The sequence below is a fragment of the Dama dama genome, chromosome X, assembly GCF_033118175.1.
Source record: "Dama dama isolate Ldn47 chromosome X, ASM3311817v1, whole genome shotgun sequence".
NCBI classification, from domain to species: Eukaryota; Metazoa; Chordata; class Mammalia; order Artiodactyla; family Cervidae; genus Dama; species Dama dama.
Genome location: NC_083714.1, coordinates 93,476,326 through 93,501,611, shown reverse-complemented (window position 1 = coordinate 93,501,611; position 25,286 = coordinate 93,476,326). Strand labels below are relative to the sequence as shown.

Here is a 25,286-nt window from a genome sequence, read left to right as displayed (position 1 = left end):
TTGTATATGTGTCATTAAGCATTTGTCAAAAGCGATAAAATATTCAACACAGAAATTGAACCCTAAAGTAACTATGGACTTTAGTTAATAATATTGTGTTCATATAGGTTCATTAATTGGAACAACTCCAAGTTGTTAATAATAAGGGAAACGACACAGGCAAGATGTTAATAATAAGAGAAACTGTATGGGGTGTGGTGGCAAGGAGAAAGGGAGTACAGTTTACCTTTGAACAGTGCAAGTGTTAAGGGCATAAGTCCCAACCCTGTGCTTTCAAAAGTCTGCATATAGTCTCACAGTCAGTCCTCCAGGATCTGAGGTTCTGTACCCATAGATTCAACCAAACTCAGATCATGTAGTACTGTAGTATTCATTGAAAAGTACCCACATATAAGTGGACTCACAGAGTTCAAACACATGTTCAAAGGGCAACTGTATATGAAATCTCTTTGCATTTTCACTCAATTTTTCTACAGAACCAAAACTGCTCTAAATATCAAAGTCTATTAATATTAATGAATTAGATTTTAAATGTAAGGGGAAAAGTTATCACATAGATATAAATTAAAGTATCACATGTTTAAATGTAAACATATATAAATAAACTCACTGTTTCTAAAAGCAGGTAAACACACAAATAGATAATTTGTTTAAGAACACTGAAGACCACAATTTTTGTCAATATGTTCAACAGCCAAATATAATGTCCTCTCAAGTCTTATCTCACTGAAATGAATAGAGTGATTTCCCTTTAAACTCTCAGAATGGGAACTTGAGATAGAATAACCAAATCAATTTCCAGTCTTTATAGTACTCAGGTAGTAATGAGACAGAAACTCAAACTAAAAGTATCACTCCAAACAATGAAGACAGAAAAAAAAAAATCCCCAAAGTCAGCCATGATCTTCGCTCCAGGCCAAGTGTTAATGACCTACCATCATCATCCTCTCGTTTTCTACTTCGTTGAGCAATTCAGCAAATTCTTTGAAGGATTCAGCTGAAAGAACAGAATAAAAGATAAACCAAATTAATTATAGTATTTGATGGGCAAGTAGGCAGAGGTCTAAGGGAAAAGAAGTAGAAACCAGTGCCACAACCCAATGGCACCACTACAGGAAAGTGTCAAATCTAAGGACAAAAGAAAAAAAGTTCAGTACCTATTCAATTCAATATTGATTTCTTTTTTCTTCTCTTTTCTTGGGGGAATGCTCTTACCTCAGCTTTTCCCTCCAGTTTTATTGATATATAACTGACACATAACATTCTGTAAGTTTAAACTGACTTTGACAAGTGCTAAAAATATAAATAAAAGTTAAACATATAGTTACCGTATGATTCAGCAATTCCATGCCTGTGAATATTTGCAAAAGAACTGAAAACATATCCAGACAAACATTTCTATACAAATATTGTTGACTGTTTTATTCACTGCTGTTTGTTGCTCAGTCCTTCAGTATGTCCAACTCTTTGCAACCCCATGGACTGCAGCACATCAAGCTTCCCTGGCCTTTACTCACTCCCGGGGTTTGCTCTAACTCGTGTCCATTGAGTCGATGATGTTGTTCAACCACGTCATCCAGGCCCTCTTTTTCTTTTCTCTTCAATTTTGACCAGCATTGGGATCGTTTCAATGAGATGGCTGTTCTCAACAGGTGGCCAAAGTACTAGAGCTTCAGCTTCATTCCTACTGATAAATATTCAGGGTTGATTTCCTTTAGGATTGACTGGTTTGATGTCCTTGCTGTCCAAGGAACTCTCAAGAGTCTTCATCAGTAGCAAAGATTGAAAGCATCAAACCTTAAGCACTCAGCCTTCTTTATGGTCCAAATCTAACATCTTTACATGATTACTAGAAAAAACAAAGCTTTGACTATACGACCATTGTCAACAAAGTGATGTCGCTGCTTTTTAATATGCTGTCTAGGTTTGTCATAGTTTTTCTTCTGAGGAGCAAATGTCTTTTAATTTCATGGCTTCACTCACCGTCCACAGTGATTTTGGAGCACAAGAAAACAAAATCTACTACAGTTTCCATTTTTCCCCATCTATTTGCCATGAAGTGATGGAACCAGATGCCATGATCTTAGATTTTGAATGCTGAGTTTAAGCCACCTTCTACACTCTCCTTCTTCACCACCATCAAGAGGCTTTTAAGTTCCTCTTCATTTTCTATCATTATAATGGTATCATCGGCATATCTGAAGTTATTGATATGATTCTCTGCAATCTTGATACCAGCTTGTGATTCATGCAGCCTAACATTTCGCATGATGCATTCTGCATAGAAGTTAAATAAGCAGGGTGACAATACACAGCCTTGACATACTCCTTTCCTAATTAGAAACCAGTCTGCTGCTCCTTGTCTGGTTCTAACCATTGATTCTTAATCTGCAGGCAGGTTTCGCAGGAGGCAGGTAAAGTGGTTAGTATTTCCATCTCTTTAAGAATTTTCCAGTTTTCTGTGATCCACAAAATGCACCAGTAAAAAATGAAGCAGGGCAAAGGCTAACAGAGTCTTGCCAAGAGAATGCACTGGTCATAGCAAACAATCTCTTCCAACAACACAAGAGACGACTCTACACATGGACATCACCAGATGGCCAATACTGAAATCAGATTGATTATACTCTTTGTGGCCAAACGGAGAAGCTCTAAACAGTCAGCAAAATAAGATCACGAGCTGACTATGGCTCAGATTACAAACTACTTATTGCGAAATTCAGACTTAAATTGAAGAAAGGAGGGAAAACCACTAGACCATTCAGGTATGACCTAAACCAAATCCTTTATGATTATACACTGGAAGAGACAAATAGATTCAAGGGATTAGATCTGATAGAGAGTGCCTGAAGAACTATGGAAAAAGGTTCGAGACATTGTACAGGAGGCAGTGATCAAGACCATCTGTAAGAAAAACAAATGCAAAAAGGTAAAACAGTTGTCTGAGGAGACCATAAAATAGCTGAGAAAATAAGAGAAGGTAAAGGAAAAGGAGAAAAAGGAAAGATATACCCATTTGAATGCAGAGTTCCAAAGAATAAAAAGGAGAGATAAGAAAGCCTTCTTCTGTGATCAATGCAAAGAAAGTAGAGGAAAACAATAAAATGGGAAAGACTAGAGGATGCATCAAGAAAATTAGAGATACCAAGGGAACATTCATGCAAAGATGGGCACAGTAAAGGAGAGAAATGGTATGGACCTAACAGAAGCAGGAAACATTAAGAAGATGTGGCAAGAATAGACAGAAGAACTATACAAAAAAGATCTTCAAGACCCAGATAACCATGATGGTGTGATCACTCACCTAGAGCCAGACATCCTGGAATGCAAAGTCAAGTGGACCTTAGGAAGCATCGCTATGAATAAAGCTAGTGGAGGTGATGGATTTCCAGTTGACCTACTTCAAATCCTAAAAGATGATGCTGTTAAAGTGCTGTACTCAATACACTAGCAAATTTAGAAAACTCAACAATGGCGACAGAACTGAAAATGGTCATTTTTCATTCCAATCCCAAAGAATGGCAGTGCTAAAGAATGTTCAAACTACCACACAATTACACTCAACTCACACGCCAGAAAGTAATGCTCAAAATTCTCCAAGCTAGGCTTCAACAGTATGGGAACCGTGAACTTCCAGATGTTCAATGTATTTAGAAAAGGCAGAGGAACAAGAGATCAAATTGCCACCATCTGCTGGATCATCGAAAAAGCAAAAGAATAACAGAAAAACATCTACTTCTGCTTTATTGATTATACCAAATCATTTGACTGTGTAGATCACAACAAACTGTGGAAAATTCTTCAAGAGATGGGAATATCAGGCCACCTCATCAACTTCCTGAGAAATCTATATGCAGATCAAGAAGCAACAGTTGGAACTGGCCATGGAACAACAGACTAGTTCTAAATTGGGAAAGGAGTACGTTAAGGCTGTATATGGTCAACCTGCTTATTTATCTTCTATGCAGACTATATCATGTGAAATGGCAGGCTGAATGAAGCACAAGTTGGAATCAAGATTGCCGGAAGAAACATCAGTAACCTCAGATACACAGATGACACTATCCTTACTGGAGAAATTAAAGAGGAACTGAAGATCCTTTTGATGAAAGTGAAAGAGGAGAGTGAAATAGTTAGCTTAAACTCAACATTCTAAAACTAAAATCATGGTATCTTGTCCCATCACTTCATGACAAATAGATGGGGAAACAACGGAAAAAGTGACAGACTTTTTTTTCTTAGGCTCAAAGATCACTGCAGATGGTGACTGCAGCCATGAAATTAAAAGACACTTGCTCCTTGGAAGAAAATCCATGACCCAACTAGACAGCATATTAAAAAGCAGAGACATTACCTTGCTGACAAATGTCCATCTAGTCAAACCTGTTTTATCCAGTAGTCATGTTTGGATGTGAGTTCAGTTCAGTTCATTCACTCAGTCGTGACCGACTCTTTGCAACCCCATGAATCAGAGCACACCAAGTCTCCCTGTCGATCACCAAATCCCGGAGTTCACTCAAACTCATTTCCATCGACTTGGTGATGCCATCCAGCCATCTCATCCTCTACCGTCCCCTTCTCCTCCTGCGCCAATCTCTCCCAGCAACAGGGTCTTTTCCAATGAGTCAACTCTTCGCAAAACATGGCCAAAGTATTGGAGTTTTAGCTTCAGCATCAGTCCTTCCAATGAACACCCAGGACTGACTCCCTTTAGGATGGACTTGTTGGATGTTTTTGCAGTCAAAGGGACTCTCAAGAGTCTTCTCCATCATCACAGTTCAAAAGCATCAATTATTTGGCGTTCAGCTTTCTGGATAGTCCAACTCTCACATCCATACATGACCACTGGAAAAACTATAGCCTTGAGTAAATGGATCTTTGTTGGCAATCTAATGTCTCTGCTTTTAAATATGCTATCTAGGTTGGTCATCACTTTCCTTCCAAGGAGTAAGCGTCTTTTAATTTCAGGGCTGCAATCACCATCTGCAGCGATTTTGGAGGCCAAAAAAATAAAGTCTGACACTGTTTCCACTGTTTCCCCATCTATTTCCCATGAGATGATGGGACCAGATACCATGATCTTAGTTTTCTGAATGTTGAGCTCTAAGTCAACTTTTTCACTCTTCTCTTTCATTTTAATCAAAAGACTTTTTAGTGCCTTTTCACTTTCTGCCATAAGGGCGGTGTCATCTGCAGATCAGAGGTTATTGATATTTCTCCCAGCAATCTTGATTCCCAGCTTGTGCTTCTTCGAGCCCAGCATTTCTCATGATGTACTCTGCATATAAGTTAAATAAGCAGGGTGACAATATACAACCCTGATGTACTCCCTTTCCTATTTGGAACCAGTCTATTGTTCCATGTCCAGTTCTAACTGTTGCTTCCCAACCAGCACATAGGTTTCTCAAGAGGAAGGTCAGGTGGGCTGGTATTCCCATCTCTTTCAGAATTTTCCACAGTGTATTGTGATCCACACAGTCAAAGGGTTTGGCATAGTCAATAAAACAGAAATAGATGTTTATCTGGAACTCTCTTGCTTTTTTGATGATCCAGCAGATGTTGGCAATTTGATCTCTGGTTCCTCTGCCTTTTCTAAAACCAGCTTGAACATCTGGAAATTCATGGTTCACGTGTTGCTGAAGCCTGGCTTGGAGAATTTTGAGCATTACTTTACGAGTGTGTGAGATGAGTGCAATTATGCGGTAGTTTGACCATTCTTTGGCATTGTCTTTCTTTGGGATTGGAATGAAAACTGACCTTTTCCAGTCCTGTGGCCACTGCTTAGTTTTCCAAATTTGCTGGCATATTGAGTGCAGCACTTTCACAGCATCATCTTTCAGGATTTGAAATAGCTCAACTGGAATTCCATCACTCCATCCACTAGCTTTGTTCATAGTGATGCTCTCTAATGCCCACTTGGCTTCACATTCCAGGATGTCTGGCTCTAGGTGAGTGATCACACCATCATGATTATTTGGGTTGTGAAGATTTTTTTATACAGTTCTGTGTATTCTTGCCACCTCTTCTTAAAATCTTCTCATTAAGTCCATACAATGTCTGTCCTTTATCGAACCCATCTTTGCATGAAATGTTCCCTTGGTATCTCTAATTTTCTTGAAGAGATCTCTACTGTTTCCCATTCTGTTGTTTTCCTCTATTTCTTTGCATTGGTCACTGAGGAAGGCTTTCTTATGTCTCCTGGATATTCTTTGGAACTCTGCATTCAAATGGGAATATCTTTCCTTTTCTCCTTTGCTTTTTGCTTCTCTTCGTTTCACAGCTATTTGTAAGGCCTCCTCAGACAACCATTTTGCCTTTTTGCATTTCTTTTCCGTGGAGATGGTCTTGATCCCTGTCTCCTGCACAATGTCATGAACCTCCGTCCATAGTTCATCAGACACTCTATCAGATCTAGTCCCTTAAATCTATTTCTCACTTCCACTGTATAGTCATAAGGGATTTGACTTAGGTCATGCCTGAATGGTCTAGTGCTTTCCCCTACTTTCTTCAATTTAATCCTCAATTTGGCAATAAGAAGTTTATTATCTGAACCACAGTCAGCTCCTGGTCTTGTTTTTGCTGACTGTATTGAGCTTCTCCATCTTTGGTTGCAAAGAATATAATCAATATGACTTTGGTGTTGACCATCTGGTGATATCCATATGTAGAGTCTTCCCTTGTGTTGTTGGAAGAGAGTGTTTGCTATGACCAGTGCATTCTCTTGGCAAAACTCTATTAGCCTTTGCACTACTTTATTCTGTACTCCAATGCCAAATTTGCCTGTTTCTCCAAGTGTTTCTTGATTTCCTACTTTTGCATTCCAGTCCCCTATAATGAAAAGGACATATTTTTGGGTGTTAGTTCTAAAAGGTCTTGTAGGTGTTCATAGAACTGTTCAACTTCAGCTTCTTCAGCATTACTCCTTGAGGCATAGGCTTGGATTATGGTGATATTGAATGGTTTGCCTTGGAAATGAACAGGGATCATTCTGTCGTTTTTGAGATTGCATCCAAGTACTGCATTTCGGACTCTTCTGTTGACCATGATGGCTACTCCATTTCTTCTAAGGGATTCCTGTCCACAGTAGTAGATATAATGGTCATCTGAGTTAAGTTCACCCATTCCAGTCCATTTTAGTTCACTGATTCCTAGAATGTCGACATTCACTCTTGCCATCTCTTGGTTGACCACTTCCAATTTGCCTTGATTCATGGACCTAACATTCCAGGTTCCTATGCAATATTGCTCTTTACAGCATCAGAACTTGCTTCTATCACCAGTCCCATCCACAACTGGATATTGTTTTTGCTTTGGCTCCATCCATTCATTCTTTCTCGAGTTATTTTGCCACTGCTCTCCAGCAGTATGTTGGGCATCTACTGACCTAGGAAGTTCCTCTTTTAGTAGCCTATCATTTTGCCTTCTCATACTGTTCATGGGGTTCTCAAGGCAAGAATACTAAAGTCGTAAGCCATGCTGTATGGGGCCACCCAAGATGGACGGGTCATGTTGGAGAGGTCTGACAGAATGTGGCCCACTGGAGAAGGGAATGGATGTGAGAGTTGGACTATAAAGAAAGCTGAGCCCTGAAAAATTGAAGCTTTTGAACTGTGGTGTTGGTGAAGACTCTTGAGAGTCCCTTGGACTGCAAGGAGATCAAACCAGTCAATCCTAAACGAAATCAATCTTGAATATTCATTGGAAGGACTAATGCTGAAGCTCAAACGCCAACATTTCAGCCATGTGATGTGAAGAACTGACTCATTGGAAAAGACCCTGATGCTGGGAAAGATTGAAGGAAGGAGGAGAAGGGGACGACAGAGGATGAGATGGTTGGATGGCATCACCAACTCAATGGACATGAGTTTGAGTAAGCTCTGGGAGTTGTTAATGGACAGGAAAGCCTGGCATGCTGCAGTCCATGGGTTTCCAAGAGTTGGACATGACTGAGCAACTGAACCGAACTGAACTGTCAGCCACACAGTCAAAGGCTTTAGCGTAGTCAATAAAGCAGAAGTAGACGTTATTTTGGAATGCCCTTGCTTCCTCTGTGATCAAATAAATGTTGGCAGTTTGATCTCTGGATCCTCTGCCTTTTCTAAATCCAGCTTGTAAATCTGGAATTTCTGAATTCACGCACTGTTGAAGTTTAGCTTGAAGGATTTTGAGCATAAGCATGCTAGCATGTGAAATGAACACAATTATAAGGTGTTTTGAACACTGTTCACAATAGCCAATAAATGGAAAGAATGAAAGTATTCATCAATTGCTGAATGGTTACACAGTTGTGACACAGCTATACAATGGAACAATTTCAAGCAGTAAAAAGAAACAAAGGATTGACACTCAATATAACATGAAATAACCTTGAAAACATGCTTGGTCAAAGAAGTCAGTCAGAAAAGGCCACATATTATATTATTTTTGTTTAAATGAAATGTCTAGAATAGGCAACTTCATAGAGACAGGAAGCAGATCAGTGGTTCATTGAATGTAGGGGGAAGGTGGCAATGGGGATTGATACTAACGATTTGTGGCTTATTTTGGCAGTGATGAAAATGATTTGGAATTCTATGACAGTGATGTTTGTACAACTTTCTTCAGATATTAAAAGCCATTGAGCTGCACACTTCTAAATGGCACATTTTTGTGTAAATAATATCTTGATCTATAAAATAATCATTTAGCCAAAGCTCATTTATAGGCATCCTTAGTATGGCTGAACTTTGAAGTTTTTCTTCATGAATAATGAAGCCTTATTCATTTTAAAAGCCTAGCTATTGATAGTAGCAGCTCCTCCAAGTCTGTTCAATCATCTGTTCAAATAGTATTTAGTAAGCCATTTTTCAGTTACCTCCACCTGGAGGTGCAGTGCAGACATTGTGAGAGTGGCAAGAACTTATTTCTGCAGCAAGATGGATCTGAATTTAAAACCTAGTTCTACCATTTATTTTCTGTGTGCCCTTGAACAAGTTGCTTAGCCTCTCTGAATCTTAGTTTTCTTCTACTCAAATTAGGGATAATTACATGTACCTAATAAATTCACTGGGAGGATTAAACTCTGAATCAAATGGCTTGACACAATTACCTTTCAGGAAATTACAATTTTCCTTTAAATGTTCCAATATTAAAGATAATAACTACATTTCCTCTGTAGGCAAACTGATCTTCCCTTGAAAAGCGCCAGAATAACAAAAATATCTCTCTGATTCCTTTTGTAATATAAAGTATTTGGATACAGGAGATCAGTGAATATTTTCATTTTTCCTATTTATTCTTTCTGATTAGGGTATTCTTCTTAATGCTCAGTTTGAGATTTAATTTTTCATATTTACATTGATGACTTCCTTAGGTGTGTGCAGCAACTTAAGCCCCAAAATAAAGAAATGCCATTGTCTGATGTCCTGAACTTATCTGGGTTTTTATCTTCTACTTCTTTATCTTGTCCCCTAACTTAGAATCCTCCTCATCTCTTCAGTTCAGTGCAGTAGTTCAGTCATGTCCGACTCTTTGAGACCCCATGGAATGCAACACACCAGGCTTCCCTGTCCATCACCAACTCCTGGAGCTTATTCAAACTCATGTTCATAGAGTCGGTGACACCATCCAATCATCTCATCCTCTGTCTTCCCTTCCTCCTCCTGCCTTCAATCTTTCCCAGCATCAGGGTCTTTTCCAGTGAGTCACTTCTTTGCATCAGGTGGCCAAAGTACTGGAGTTTCAGCTTCAGCATCAGTCCTTCCAATGAATATTCAGGACTGATTTCCTTTAGGATGGACTGGTTGGATCTCCTTGCAGTCCAAGGGACTATCAAGAGTCTTCTCCAACACCACAGTTCAAAAGCATCAATTCTTTGGCACTCAGCTTTCTTTATAGTCCAACTTTCACATCCATACATCACTACTGGAAAAACCATAGCTTTGACTAGATGGACCTTAGTTGGCAAAGTAATGTCTCTGATTTTTACCACATCTCTTACCACATCTATTGTTCTTTCTAACATACCACATGCATTTTGGATCTACAGTCCCAAAAGAGCTCTTTAGGAACCCAAGAAATAACAAAAGCAGAATGCAGGAAGATGGTTTTAGGTTTAATATGAAGGAATGGGTTTTTAGTGGGGTCATGCTGAAAGTGAGAAATGGCCTGCCTCAGGAGAGAATGTGACCTTGTCAGTTAGGGTGGGTTAACAGTCCTAGTCAAACTGTCACTAGAGGTTTTCCGCAGATGTGGGTTGCTCAGTTTTATAACTGTGATAGTCCTGGGCACACCTAGAGAAGTTTGTTAACATTATTATCACTAGAGGTGTGTGATCAGGATGGCTGTTAATGGATTTTGCATGAAGAGCTACATAAAACCATCTGAGTGGGGAACACATATACACCCATGGCTGATTCATGTGAATGTATGGCAAAAACCACTACAATATTGTAAAGTAATTAGCCTCGAATTAAAATAAATTAATTAATTTAAAAAATAAACTAAAAAAAAAGAAATAAGACCATCTGAGTCCTCACTGTTACTGTGGACAGACTCTGTTACTATTTATATTGGTTTTGTTTTGGACCTATTGTTCAAATTCTGATAGAACTGGGTCAAGCAGCTGATAGTTAAATATAATAAGAAAAAGACAAATATCAATCATCTTTTTTTAATTAAAGTTTAAAAATTAAAACAAAAAAAAAACATAGAAAGAACAAGAGACCAACTGGGATTTATGATTCTCTGTACTACAAGAATAGAGTTTTATTGTTGCTGTCATTTTCTTTTCTTCAATCATTTTTTTGTTTCAATATAAGAACACACTGTCAGGTAATTAAGCTTTATTTCCTGGCTCAGCCTCTGGGTGTTCACTTCTACTTCTGTATTGTTTCACACCAACTAGGCTTTTTGAAACTTAGCAGATGGGTCTAGGTATAACTGTTATGAGGAAAGATGAAGTATTGCTCCCTAGATTATTCTAACATGTAGCCAGGGTTGAGTATCTGCCTTACATTCTAGAAGGAGCAAAACTAACATTTTAAAAAGAATTTTGTGGGTGCCTGGAGTTATGCATGTATTATCTTATTTAATCACAAAGCTTCCCTGGTGGCTCAAATGCTAAAGAATTCACCTACAATACAGGAGACTGAGTTCAATCCCTGGATTGGAAAGATCCCCTGGAGAAGGAAATGGCAACCCACTCCACTGTTCTTGTCTGAAAAATCCCATGGACAGAAGAACCTAGAAAGCTAAGGTTTCAAGAAGTTGCAAAGAGTTGGACACGACTGGATGACTAACACATTGAACACAAACATGAAGTAACTCTATGAGACGGGAATTATTATTTCTAGGTAACAAACGTGGGTCTCAGAGAATTTGAGTAACTTGCCAAAGGTCACAGAGTTAGTAATTCATATGTGCTTTCTATTCAACCACAGTGCTTCTAACACAGGAAAAATGACAGAATATTTTACAAAAATTGTTAGAAACTAATTGTTTCATTCCATCTTTATAATGACTATGAAGTAAAGATTAGTAATATCTTTGTTTTATGGGCAAGGAAATTGAGGCATGAAAGGGCTAAATTGAGAGAAATTTCTCTAGATCAGTGAGTACTGTGGGGAACTAAACTCAGTTCTCAGGATTATTGTACCATTTTCCTTTAGAAAGCTTATCCATTACTACTCCCTCAATCTTTGCTTATCTATGAAATGAAAGTAATTCTAGCTACTCCTAAGGGTGACTGTGAGGATTAAATGAATTAGATATAAAAGAACTCTCAGAAAATTTCAGTCAAATATCCTTGATGTACATAGATGCAAAAATTCTCAAAAATATACTAGTAAGAAGAATTCTGCAGCACATTAAATGGATCATACATCATGTTCAAGTAGGATTCACCTCTGGGATGCCAAGAGAGTTTAACATAAGCATATCAATAAGTGTGATATGTCACATTAATAGAATGGAAAATAAAAATTATATGATCATAATAGATGTTGGGAAAGCATTAAAAAAAGTCTGTTTTGTCATTAAAACTCTCAAAAAATTAGGTACACAAGGAACTTACCTGAACATAATAAAGGCTATATATGACATGCCTATAGCTAATGTCATGCTCCAAGGAAAAAGGCTGAAAGATTTTCCTCTAGGATGAGGAACAAGTAAGTGTGCCCATTCTCAACAATCTTATTAAACAGAGTACTAAAATTCCTAGCCAGAGCAATCAGACAAGAAAAAGAAATAAAATGCAACAGAATTAGAAAGAAGGAATTTAAATTGTCTTTATGAACATGACATGATTTTGTATACAGATCCCAACGATTCCACCAAAAAACTGATATATAATCAACAAATCCAGTAAAGTTACTGGATACAAAATTCAGAAAAATTTCTATATACTAATAGTGAATTAGCTGAAAAAGAAAGAAAATGATCCCATTTATAATAACAGCAAACAATAAAATATATAGAAATAAATTTAACTGAGAAGGTAAAAAATTACTAGGCTGAAAACTAAAAAAAAAAAAAAAACCCTTCAAGAGAAAATGAAGAGTTACAAATGCCAGAATATCTTATCTTCATCGATTAGAAGAATTAATATTGTTAAAATGACAATAATACCTAAAGACATCTATATATACAACATAATCCCTATCAAGATCCCATTGCCATTGTTTTCAGTAGTAGAAAAATAATTCTGAACTTTGTATGGAACCAGAAAAGAGACCTCTAATAGCCAAAGTAGTCCTGAGAAAGAAGAACAAAGTGGCAGACAGACACATAGTAATCAAATTGACAAAAACAAGGTAAAAATACTAAAAGAAACAAGGGAAAAGCAACAAATAACACATGGGAATTTCCATAAAGTTATTAGCTGATTTTTATCAGAAACTTGGCAAGCCAGAAGGGATGGAATGATATATTTAAAAGGATGAGCGACTTTCCTGGTGATTCAGTGATTAAGACTCTGTGCTTCCAATGCAGGGGGCATGGATTCAATCTCATCAGGGAACTAGGCTACCACATGCTGCATGGTGTGGCAAACATAAATAATTAAATAAAAGTGATAAAACGGAAGAACCTTCAACAAAGAATACTCTATCCAGCAAGGTTCTCATTCAATTTCAACACACAAACAAAAAACTTACAGAGAAGCAAAACCTAACACAATTCAGCACAGCTAACAGAATTCAGTTGGTTTGGTACAACTTTACAACAAATGCTAAAGGAACATCTCTAGGCAAAAAAGAAAAGGTCACAACTAGAAAAAAGAAAATTATGAATGGGAAAGCACATTAGTAAAGGTAAACATACAATAAAGTTAGGAAACCATACGCACACAAATAAGATATCAAAACCAAACAACATAATCTGAGGAGAGTACAAATGCGGGATATTGGTAATGCATTTGAAATTAAGTGGCCAGCAACTTAGAACAATCTTGTATATATGTAGATTGCAATATAAAAACCTAATGGTAACTGCAAACCAAAAGTCTATAACAGATATACACACACACAAAAGTGATCCAAACACAACACTACAGATAGTCATAAAAACTAAGAGAAGAGAACAAAAGGAAAGAAAGAAAATAGACCTACAAAAAACAATCCAAAACAATTAACAAAATGGCAATAAGAACATACATACTGGTAATTAAATTAAATGTGAAAGGATCAAGTGCTCCAGCCAAAAGACATGGACTGACTGAACAAACACAAAAACAAGACCTGTATGTATGCTGTCAGAGAGACTAATTTCACATCTAGGGGCACATACTGAAAGTAAGGGGATGGAAAAGGGTATTCCAGGAAAACTTTACTCAAAACAAAGATGGAGTAGCAATATTCATCTCTGATAAAATAGGCCTTAATATATAGATTGTTAAAAGAGACAAGGACACTACATAATGATCAAGATCAATCCAATAAGGAGAAGATATAAAAATTATAAATATATATGTACTCTTTGCAACCCCATGGACTATAGCCCACCAGGCTCCTCTGTTCATGGGATTCTCTAGACAGGATTACTGGAGTGGGTTGTCATTCCTTCCTCCAGGGGATCTTCCTGACCCAGGGATCAAATCTGCATTTCTTATCTTTCCTGCATTGGCAGACAGGTTTCTTACCACTAGTGCAACCTGGGAACATGACTGAAGTGACTTAGCACAGCATATACATGCACTCAACAAAGGAGCACCTCAATACATAATGCAAATGCTAACATCCATAAAAGGAGAAACAGTAGCACAATGATAGTGACGGACTTTAACATTTCACTTGCAGCAATGGACAGATGATCGAGACAGAAAATCAACAACGAAACAGGCCTTAAATGACACGTTAGACTTAACTGATATTTATTCATCCAAAAGCAACAGAATACACATTCTTTTCAAGTGCACATGAAACATTCGACAGGATAGATCTTATGCTGGGCCAAAAAGTAGGTCTCAGTAAATTTAAGAAAACTGAAATATCAAAAATTTTTTCAGACCACAGCACTGTGATATCAGAAATTAACTACAAGAAAGAAATAACTGTAAAAAAACATCAACATGTGCAGGCTAAAAAATATTCTACTAAACAATGAATGTATCACTGAAGATATCAAAGAGGAAATCAAACTATATCTAGAGACAAATGGGAATGAAAACATGATGATGCAAAACCTGTGCAAACAGGAACAGCAATTTTAAGAGGGAAGTGTATAGCAATAATACCTTACCTAAGAAAACAACAAAATTTTGAATATAGTAAAGTTGCAGGATATAAAATTAGCACACAGAAATCACTTGCATTCCTATATACTAACAATGAAACAACAGAAAGAGCAATTAAGGAAACAATAACATTCACCATTCCAACAAAAAGAATAAAATACTAAGGAGTATATCTACCTAAAGAAACAAAAGACCTATACATAGAAAACTATAAAACACTGATGAAAGAAATCAAAGAGGACACAAGCAGATGGAGAAACATACCATGCTCATAGATTGGAAGAATCAATATTGTCAAAATGGCTATTCTACCCAAAGCAATCTATAGATTCAATGCAATCCCTATCAAGCTACCAACGGTATTTTTCACAGAACTAGAACAAATAATTTCACAATTTGTATGGAAATACAAAAAACCTCGAATAGCCAAAGTAATCTTGAGAAAGAAGAATGGAACTGGAGGAATCAACCTGCCTGACTTCAGACTCTACTACAAAGCCACAGTCATCAAGATAGTATGGTACTGGCACAAAGACAGAAATATAGATCAATGGAACAGAATAGAAAGCCCAGAGATAAATCCACGAACCTATGGACACCTTATCTTTGACAAAGGAGGCAAGGATATACAATGGAAAAAAGACAACCTCTTTAACAAGTGGTGCTGGGAAAGCTGGTCAACCACTTATAAAAGAATGAAACTAGAACACTTTCTAACACCATACACAAAAATAAACTCAAAATGGATTAAAGATCTAAATGTAAGACCAGAAACTATAAAACTCCTAGAGGAGAACATAGGCAAAACACTCTCCAACATAAATCACAGCAAGATCCTCTATGACCCACCTCCCAGAATATTGGAAATTAAAGCAAAACTAAACAAATGTGACCTATGAAACTTAAAAGCTTTTGCACAACAAAGGAAACTATAAGCAAGGTGAAAAGACAGGCCTCAGATTGGGAGAAAATAATAGCAAATGAAGAAACAGACAAAGGATTAACCTCAAAAATATACAAGCAACTCCTGCAGCTCAATTCCAGAAAAATAAATGACCCAATCAAAAAATGGGCCAAAAAACTAAACAGACATTTCTCCAAAGAAGACATACAGATGGCTAACAAACACATGAAAAAATGCTCAACATCACTCATTATCAGAGAAATGCAAATCAAAACCACAATGAGGTACCATTACATGCCAGTCAGGATGGCTGCTATCCAAAAGTCTACAAGCAATAAATGCTGGAGAGGGTGTGGAGAAAAGGGAACCCTCTTACACTGTTGGTGGGAATGCAATCTAGTACAGCTACTATGGAAAACAGTGTGGAGATTTCTTAAAAAACTGGAAATAGAACTGCCATATGACCCAGCAATCCCACTTCTGGGCATACACACTGAGGAAACCACATCTGAAAGAGACACATGCACCCCAATGTTCATCACAGTACTGTTTATAATAGCCAGGACATGGAAGCAACCTAGATGCCCATCAGCAGATGAATGGATAAGGAAGCTGTGGTACATATACACCATGGAATATTACTCAGCCGTTAAAAAGAATTCATTTGAATCAGTCCTAATGAGATGCATGAAACTGGAGCCCCTTATACAGAGTGAAGTTAGCCAGAAAGATAAAGAACATTACAGCATACTAACACATATATATGGAATATAGAAAGATGGTAATGATAACCCTATATGCAAAACAGAAAAAGAGACACAGAAATACAGAACAGACTTTTGAACTCTGTGGGAGAAGGTGAGGGTGGGATGTTTTGAAAGAACAGCATGTATACTATCTATGGTGAAACAGATCACCAGCCCAGGTGGGATGCATGAGACAAGTGCTCGGGCCTGGTGCCTGGGAAGTCCCAGAGGAATCGGGTGGAGAGGGAGGTGGGAGGGGGGATCGGGATGGGGAATACATATAAATCTATGGCTGATTCATATAAATGTATGACAAAACCCACCGAAATGTTGTGAAGTAATTAGCCTCCAACTAATAAATAAATAAATAAAAAACAGAGTAATGCAAGAAGCACCAGTAAATTTGTTATAGAAATAAAGATGGCTGTGAAAAAAAAAAAGAAAACAAGAAAATTTTCAAATAAACAAGCTCACCTTATATATAACGGAACAACAAAAAAATACCTCAAAGTTAGTTGAAGGAAATAAATCATAAAGAAGAAAGCAGAAATAAATGAAATAGACATGAAGAAAACAACAGTAAAGATCAATGAAAATATAAACAAGATGGATAAACTTTACCCAGAATCACAAAAAAAGGAGGGTAAATTCAGTAAAATTTACTGTCAAGTCAGTAAATTCAGAATTGAAAAAGAAGTTACAACTGAGAACACAGAAATGCAAAGAATCATTAAAGACTACAAAAAGCAACTGTATGACATTAAGATGGAAAACCAATAAGAAATAGACAAATTCTTAGAAAGTACAAGCTTCCAAGACTGAACCAAGAAGAAATAAAAAAAAAAAAAAAACAGATCAATCACAAGAAATTAAATTCAAACTGGGATTTAAAAGCTCCCAACAGTCAAAAGTCCAGACAAGATGGCTTCACAGGCAAATTCTATCAAATATTGATAGAAGATTTAAAACCTATTCTTTTCAAACTGCAATGCCAAAAAATTGTAAAGGAAGGAACACTCTCAAACCCATTCTATGAGTCACATCACCCTGATACCACAACCAGAAAAATATACCACAAAAAAGAATATTAAAGGCCAATATCACTGATGAATATAGATGCAAAAATGTTCAACAAAATAATAGTAAAGTGAATTCAAAAATACATTAAAAGGATCATACACCATGATCACATGGGATATATTTCAGAGATACAAAATTTTTTCAATATCCACAAATCAATTACTGCAGTACACCCCAGCAACAAACTGAGGAATAATAACCATATGATCATCTCAATAGATGTAGAAAAATCTTTTGACAAAATTAAATACCCATATATGATAAAACAAACAAATAAACAAAACTCTCCACAGTATTTCCCTGGCAATCCAGTTAAGACTTTGTCTTTCAATTAAGGTTTGTGGGTTTGATCTCTTGCTGGGGAGCTAAGATCTCACATGCTCCATGACCAAAAAACCAAAACAAAACAGAAGCAATATTGTAAGAAATTTAATAGAAAAAACCTGAAAACATTCCTCTAAGAATAGAAACAATACAAGGATGGCCACTCTGAATTCTCACACTTTTATTCAACATAATCTGGAAGTCCTATCCACAGCAATTAGAGAAGAAAAAGAAATAAAGCAATCTAAATTGTAAAAGAAAAAGTAAAACTCTCACTGCTACAGATGATATGATACTATAAATAAAAAACCTAAAGATGCTACCAAAAACTACTAGAGCTCATTAGTGAATTCAGTACAATAGCAGGATACAAAATTAATACCAAAAAAATCTGTTGAATATCTATACACTAACAACAAATGATCAGAAAGAAAAACTAAGGAAATAATCCCAAATCATCACATCAGCAACAAAATAAAATACCTAGGCATAAAGTTACCTAAGGAGGACAAACAAGAGTACTCCAAAAATTGTAATGAAGGAAACTGAAGATGATACAAACAGATTTGGAAAGATATACCATTTTCTTCAATTGGAAGAACTGATTTAGTCAAAATGACTATAATACCCAAGGTAATCTATTGGTTGAATGAAATCCTTATCAAAATGACATTTTTTTTTTGCTGATCTAGAAGAAAAAATTCTTAAAATTTATATGAAAACACGAAAGACTCCAAATAGCCAAAGCAATTTAGAAGGAAAAAAAAAAAAAAAAAACAGGCCTGAAGGAATCAGGAATCAAAACATATGGTACTGGCACAAAGATAGGCTTCTGTATCAATGGAACAAGATAGAAAGCCTGGAAAGAAACCCAGACACCTTTAGTCAATTCATCGAAGATAAAGAAGGCAGGAATATACAATTGAAAATTGACAGGATTGTTCATTATTGGTGCTGGGAAAACTGGAGAGCCACATGTAAATGAAACTAGGACATTCTAACACCATACAGTTCAAAGTTCAATTGATACTTTTGAACTGTGGTGTTGGAGAAGACTCTTGAGAATCCCTTCGACTGCAGGGAGATCCAACCAGTCCATCCTAAAGGAAATCAGTCCTGAATATTCATTGGAAGGACTGATGCTGAAGCTGAAACACCAATACTTTGGCCACCAGATGCAAACTGACTCAATGGAAAAGACTCTGATGGTGGGAGAAGGAGGGAACAACAGAGGATGAGATGGTTGGATGGCATCACCGACTCAATGGACATGAGTTTGAGTAAACTCCGGGAGTTGGTGATGGACAGGGAGGCCTGATGTGCTGCAGTCCATGGGGTCGCAGAGTAAGACATGACTGAGTGACTGAACCCATACAAAGAAATAAACAAGTGGAACCTAATTAAACTTAAAAGCTGTTGCACAGAAAAGAAAACCATAAACAAAGTTAAAATACATCCCAAAGAATGGGAGAAAAGATTTGCAAACAACACAAGGAATTAATGTCCAAAATATACAAACTGCTCATGCAGCACAATATCAAAAAATAAATAACCCAGTCAAAAAATGGGCAGAATATTTCAATAGACATTTCTCAAAATAACACACACAGATGGCCAAAAACACATGAACAGATGTTTAATATCACTGATTACTAGAAAAATGCAAATTTAACCTGCAATGAGGTATCTCCTCACACTGGTCAGAATGGCAATCATCAAAAAGTCTATAACGATGATGGAGAGCATATGGAGAAAAGGGAACTCTCCTACACTCTTGGTGGGAATATAAATTGGTATGGAGTTTCCTTAAGAAACTAAAAATAGAGCTACATACAGATGGCCAAAAAGCACATGAAAAGATGCACAACATCTCTAATTACTAAAGAAATGAAAATCTAAACTGCAGTGAGGTATCACCTCATATTGATCAGAATACCATCAAAAAAAGTCTACAAACAATAAATGATGGATTCCCACCAACAATGAAAAAAAGTTTTCTGCACATCCTCTCCAGCATTAATTTTTTGTAGATTTTTAAATGATGGCCATTCTGACTGGTGTGATGTGATACCTTGTTGTAGTTTTGATTTGCATTTCTCTAGTAACAAGCAATGTTGAGCATCTTTTCACGTGTTTGTTGGCTTTCTGTATGTCTTCTTTGGGAAAATGTTTGGGTTTTCCACTCATTATTTTTGATTGGGTTGTTTATTTTTCTGGTATTGAGCTGCATGAGCTGTGTATATATTTTGGAAATTAATCCACTGTCAGCTGTTTTGCTTGCAATTATTTTCTCCCATTCTGAGGGTTGTATTTTAAACTTGTTTATTATTTTCTTTGCTATGCAAAAGCTTTTAAGCTTAATTAAGTCTCATTTACATACTTTTTTTTTTAGTCTCATTACTCTAAGTGAGGATCTTGCCATGATGTATGTCAAAGAGTGTACTGCCCATGATTTCCTCTCAGAGCCTGATCGTTTCTGGCCTCACATTTAAATCTTTTAACCATTTTGTGTTTATTTCTGTGTATGGTGTTAGAAAGTATTCTAGTTTCATTCTTTTACATGTAGCTGTACAGTTTTCCCAGCACCACTTATTGAAGATGTGGTCTTTTCTACATTGTGTATTCTTGCCTCCCTTGTCAAGATAAAGTGCCCATAGATGCTTTCTAACTTGTTCCATTGCTCTATATTTCCATTTTATGCCAATACCATGCTGTCTTAATGACTGTAGTTTGTAGCATAGTCTGAAGTAAGAGAAGTTGTTGGCAAGTAAAGGTCCATTTAGTCAAAGCTATGGTTTTTCCAGTAGTAATGTATGCAGTGAGAGTTGGACTATAAAGAAAGCTGAGTGCCAAAAAAAGCTGATGTTTTTAAACTGTGGTATTGGAGAAGACTCTTGAGAGTTCCTTGGACTTCAAGGAGATCCAACCAGTCCATCCTGAAAGAAATCAGCCCTGAATATTCATTGGAAGGACTGATGCTAAAGCTGAAACTCCAGTATTTTGGAAACCTGATGCAAAGAACTGACTCACTGGAAAAGACCCTAATGCTGAGAAAGATTTAAGATGGGAGGAGAAGGGGACAACAAAGGAGGAGATGGTTGGATAGCATCACTGATTCAATGAACATTAGTCTGAGTAAACTCTGCGAGTTGGTGATGGATAGGGAGGCCTGGCATGCTGCAGTCCATGGGGTCGCAAAGTCGGACATGACTGAGCGGCTGAACTGAACTGAAGGGAGGTTGATTCCTCCAGCTCCATTCGTCTTTTTTAAAGCACTTTGGCTTTGTCTTAATGACTGTGGCTTTGTAGTATAAAGTCAGGAAGCTTGATTCTTCCAGCTCCATTCTTCTTTTTCAAAGTGCTTCTGCTATGCAGGCTATTTGTTTTTCCATACAAATTGAGAAATTTATTGTTCTAGTTCTGTGAAAAATACAACTGATAGATTGATAGAGACTACACTGAATCTGTAGATTACTTTGTGCAGTATAGTCATTTTCACAATATTGATTCTTCCTATTCAAGAATATGATATATCTCACCATTTGTGTCATCTCTGATTTCTTTATCAGTGTCTTATAGTTTTCTTCATCTTTTTTAAAGCACTTTGGCTTTGTCTTAATGACTGTGACTTTGTAGTATAGTCTAAAGTCCGGAAGCTTGATTCCTCCAGCACCATTCTTTTTTTTCAAAGTGCTTTTGCTACGCAGGCTATTTGTTTTTCCATACAAATTGAGAAATTTATTGTTCTAGTTCTGTGAAAAATACAACTGATAGATTGATAGAGACTACACTGAATCTGTATATTACTTTGTGCAGTATAGTCATTTTCACAATATTGATTCTTCCTATTCAAGAATATGATATATCTCACCATTTGTGTCATCTCTGATTTCTTTATCAGTGTCTTATAGTTTTCTTAATGTAAATTGATACAGCCACTCTGGAGAACAGTATGGAGATTCCCTAAAAAACTAGGACTAGAACTACCATACAAGGCAACAATCGCACTACAAGGCATATACTCTGAGAAAACCATAACATAAAGAGACACATGCACCAAAATGTTTGTTGAAGCATTTTTTATAATAGCTAGAACATGAAACCAACCTAAATATCCATTTATAGAAGAATGGATAATATATGTGTGTGTGTGTGTGTGTGTGTAATAGAATATAACTCAGCTGTAAAAAAGGACACATTTGAGTAGTCTTAATGAGGTGAAGCAAGTCGGAAAGAGAAAGACAAATATTGTATATCAACACATGTGTATGGAATCTAGAAAGATGCAGTGCTGAATCAATCTGCAGAGTAGCAATGGAGATACAGACTTAGCAGACAAATGTGCACACGTACATGATTCAGCTATCCCATTCTTCAGCAAATATTCAAAGAAAACCATAATTTGAAAAGACACATGTGTAAAAATGTTCATTTCAACACTACTTACAATAGCCAAGATATCCATCAACAGATGAATGGATAATGAATATCTGGTACATAAATGTTGTTTTTGTTCAATCGCTAAGTCACAACTGATTCTTTGCAACCCCAGAAACAGCAGCATGCCAGGCTCCCCTGTCCTTCACTATCTCCTACGGTTTTCTCAAATTCATATTCACTGAGTCTGAGATGCTATTTATATATGTAGTGTATATATACAATGTAATATTACTCAGCCATAAAAATATGAAATATTTCCATTTGTAGCAGCATGGATGGACATAAGGACTATCATACTAAGTGAAGCAATCTGACAAAGAGAGACAGATATCATACGATGTGACTTAGTTAAGTCTCTCAGTCGTGTCCGACTCTTTGTGACCCTATGGACTGTAGCCTACCATGCTCCTCTGTCCATTGGATTTTCCAGGCAAGAGTACTGGAGGGGGTTGCCATTTCCTTCTCCAGATCTTTCTGACCCAGAAATCGAACCTGGGTCTCCCACATTGTGACTTATGTGGAATCCAAAAATATAAATGAATTTATCTTAAAAACAGAAACAAAATCACAAACGTAGGGAAAAAAAAAAAAAAAAACATATATGGTTACCAAAGTGGAAAGTTGGGGAGGAATAAAACAGGAGGTTGAGATTAACATATACACACTACTCTATGTAAAATAATCAACAAGGACCTATGGTATAGCACAACTCAATAAGCTGCAATAATCTGTATCAGAAAAGAATCTGAAGAAAAAAAACACCATCTTCCAACAACACAAAAGATGACTCTATACGTGGACATCACCAGATGGTCAATACAAAAATCAGACTGATTATATTCTTTGCAGGTGAAGATGGAGAAGCTCTAAACAATCAGCAAAAACAAGACCAGGAGCTGACTGTGGCTCAGATCATGAGTTCCTTATTGCAAAATTCAGACTTAAATTGAAGAAAGTAGGGGAAACCACTAGACCATCCATGTATGACCAAAATAAAATCCCTTATGATTATACAGAGGAGGTGACAAATAGATTCAAAGGATTAGATTTGGTAGAAAAAGTGCCTGAAGAACTATGGATGGAGGTTCATGTGGTAACCAAAACCATCTGAAAGAACAAGAAATGCAAGACAGAAAAGTGATTGTTGGAGAAGGCCTTTCAAATAGGTGAGAAAAGAAGAAAATTGAAAGGCAAAGGAGAAAGGGAAAGATATACCCAACTGAATACAGAGTTCCAGAGAATAGCAAGGAGAGATAGGAAAGCCTTCTTAAATGAACAATGCAAAGAAATTAAAGAAAACAATAGAATGGGAAAGACTAGAGATCTCTTCAAGAAAACTGGAGATACCAAAGGAACATTTCATGCAATTATGGGCACGATAAAGGACAGAAACAGGTAGGACCTAACAGAAGCAGAAGAGATTTCAAAAAGGTGGCAAGAATACACAGAAGAACTATACAAAAAGGGTCTTAATAACAAAGATGTGGTCACTCACATAGAGCCAAACATTCTGGACTGTAAAGTCAAGTTGGTCTTAGGAAGCATTCCTATGAAAAAATTTAGTGGAACTGATGGAAGTCCAGCTCAATTATTTAAAATCCTAAAAAAAAAATTAGTGTTCAAATGCTGCACTCAATATGTCAGCAAATTTGGAAAACTCAGCAGGGGCCACAGTAACGGAAAAGGTCAGTTTTTATTCCAATCTCAAAGAAGGGCAATGCCAAAGAATGTTCAAAGTACATACAATTTCACTCATTTCACATGCTAAGGTAATTCTCAAAATGCTTCAATCTAGGCTTCAGCATTATGTGAACTGAGAACTTCCATATATACAAGCTAGATCTACAAAGGGCAGAAGAACCAGTGATCAAACTGCCAAAATTTGTTGGATCATACAAAAATCAAGGAATTGTATGAAAACATCTACTTCTGCTTCATTGACTACATAAAAGCCTTCGACTATGCGGAGCAAATGAATCTGCAGAAAATTCTTCAAGAAATGGGAATACCAGACCACCTTACCTGTCTCATGAGAAACCTGTATGCAGGTCAAGAAGCACAGTTAGAACTGGACATGGAACAGCAGACTGGTTCAAAGTTGGGAAAGGAATACACTAAGGCTGTATATTGTCAGGCTGCTTATTTAACTTCTTTGCAGAGCACATCATGTGAAAGGCCAGGCTGGATGAATCACAAACTGCAATCAAGACTGTTGGGAGAAATATCAAAAACCTAGGATATGCAGATGATACCAATCTAATGGCAGAAAATGAAGAAGAACTAAGGAGTCTCTTGATGAGGGTCAAACAGGAGAGTGAAAAAGTTGGCATAAAACTCAACATTCAAACATTCAAAACACTAAGATCATGGCATCTGTCCCATCACTTCATGGCAAATAGATGGAGAAAAAGTAGAAAGAGTAACAAATTTTATTTTAATGGGCTTCAAAATGACTGTGGACAGTGACTGCAGCCATGAAATTAAGACACTTGCTCTTGGAAGAAAAGTTTTGACAAACCTAGACAGAACATTAAAAGCAGAGAAGACATTTTGCCAACAAAAGTACATATAGTCAAAGCTACGGTTTTTCCAGTAATCATGTACAGACATGAAAGTTGGACCATAAAGAAGATTGAGTGCTGAAGAATTGATGCTTTGAAACTGTTGTGCTGGAGAACAGTCTTGAGAGTTCCTTGGGCAGCAAGGAGATCAAACCAATCAATCCTAAAGGAAAATAACCCTGAACTGGAAGATATGATACTAAAGAAAAAGAAAGGTAAAATGGTTATCTAAGGAGACCATACAAATAGCTGAGAAAAAAAGAGAACCTAAAGGCAAAGGATAAAAGGAAAGATATACTCAACTGAACGCAGAGTTCCAAAGAATAGCAAGGAGAGATAAGAAAGCCTTCCTCAGTGATCAAAGAAAAGAAATAGAGGAAAACAGTAGAATGGGAAAGATGAAAGATCTCTTCAAGAAAATTAGAGATATCAAGGGAAAATCTCATGTAAAGATGGGCACAATAAAGGACAGAAATGGTCAGGATCTAACAGAAGCAGAAGTTATTAAGAAGAGGTGCCAA

At 36.8% G+C, this 25,286-nt stretch overlaps 1 protein-coding gene across 7 annotated transcripts in view; it reads right to left on the bottom strand.

Annotated features, from left to right (window-relative positions):
• Nucleotides 1-25,286, bottom strand: part of OPHN1 (oligophrenin 1) — a 750,938-nt gene that overhangs the window by 514,866 nt on the left and 210,786 nt on the right. For all 7 annotated transcript variants that reach the window (XM_061136930.1, XM_061136931.1, XM_061136928.1 and 4 more), the window contains one exon: nucleotides 936-997. In XM_061136930.1, the coding sequence (XP_060992913.1) occupies nucleotides 936-997 (62 nt within the window). The remainder of the gene's footprint in view (nucleotides 1-935; nucleotides 998-25,286) is intronic.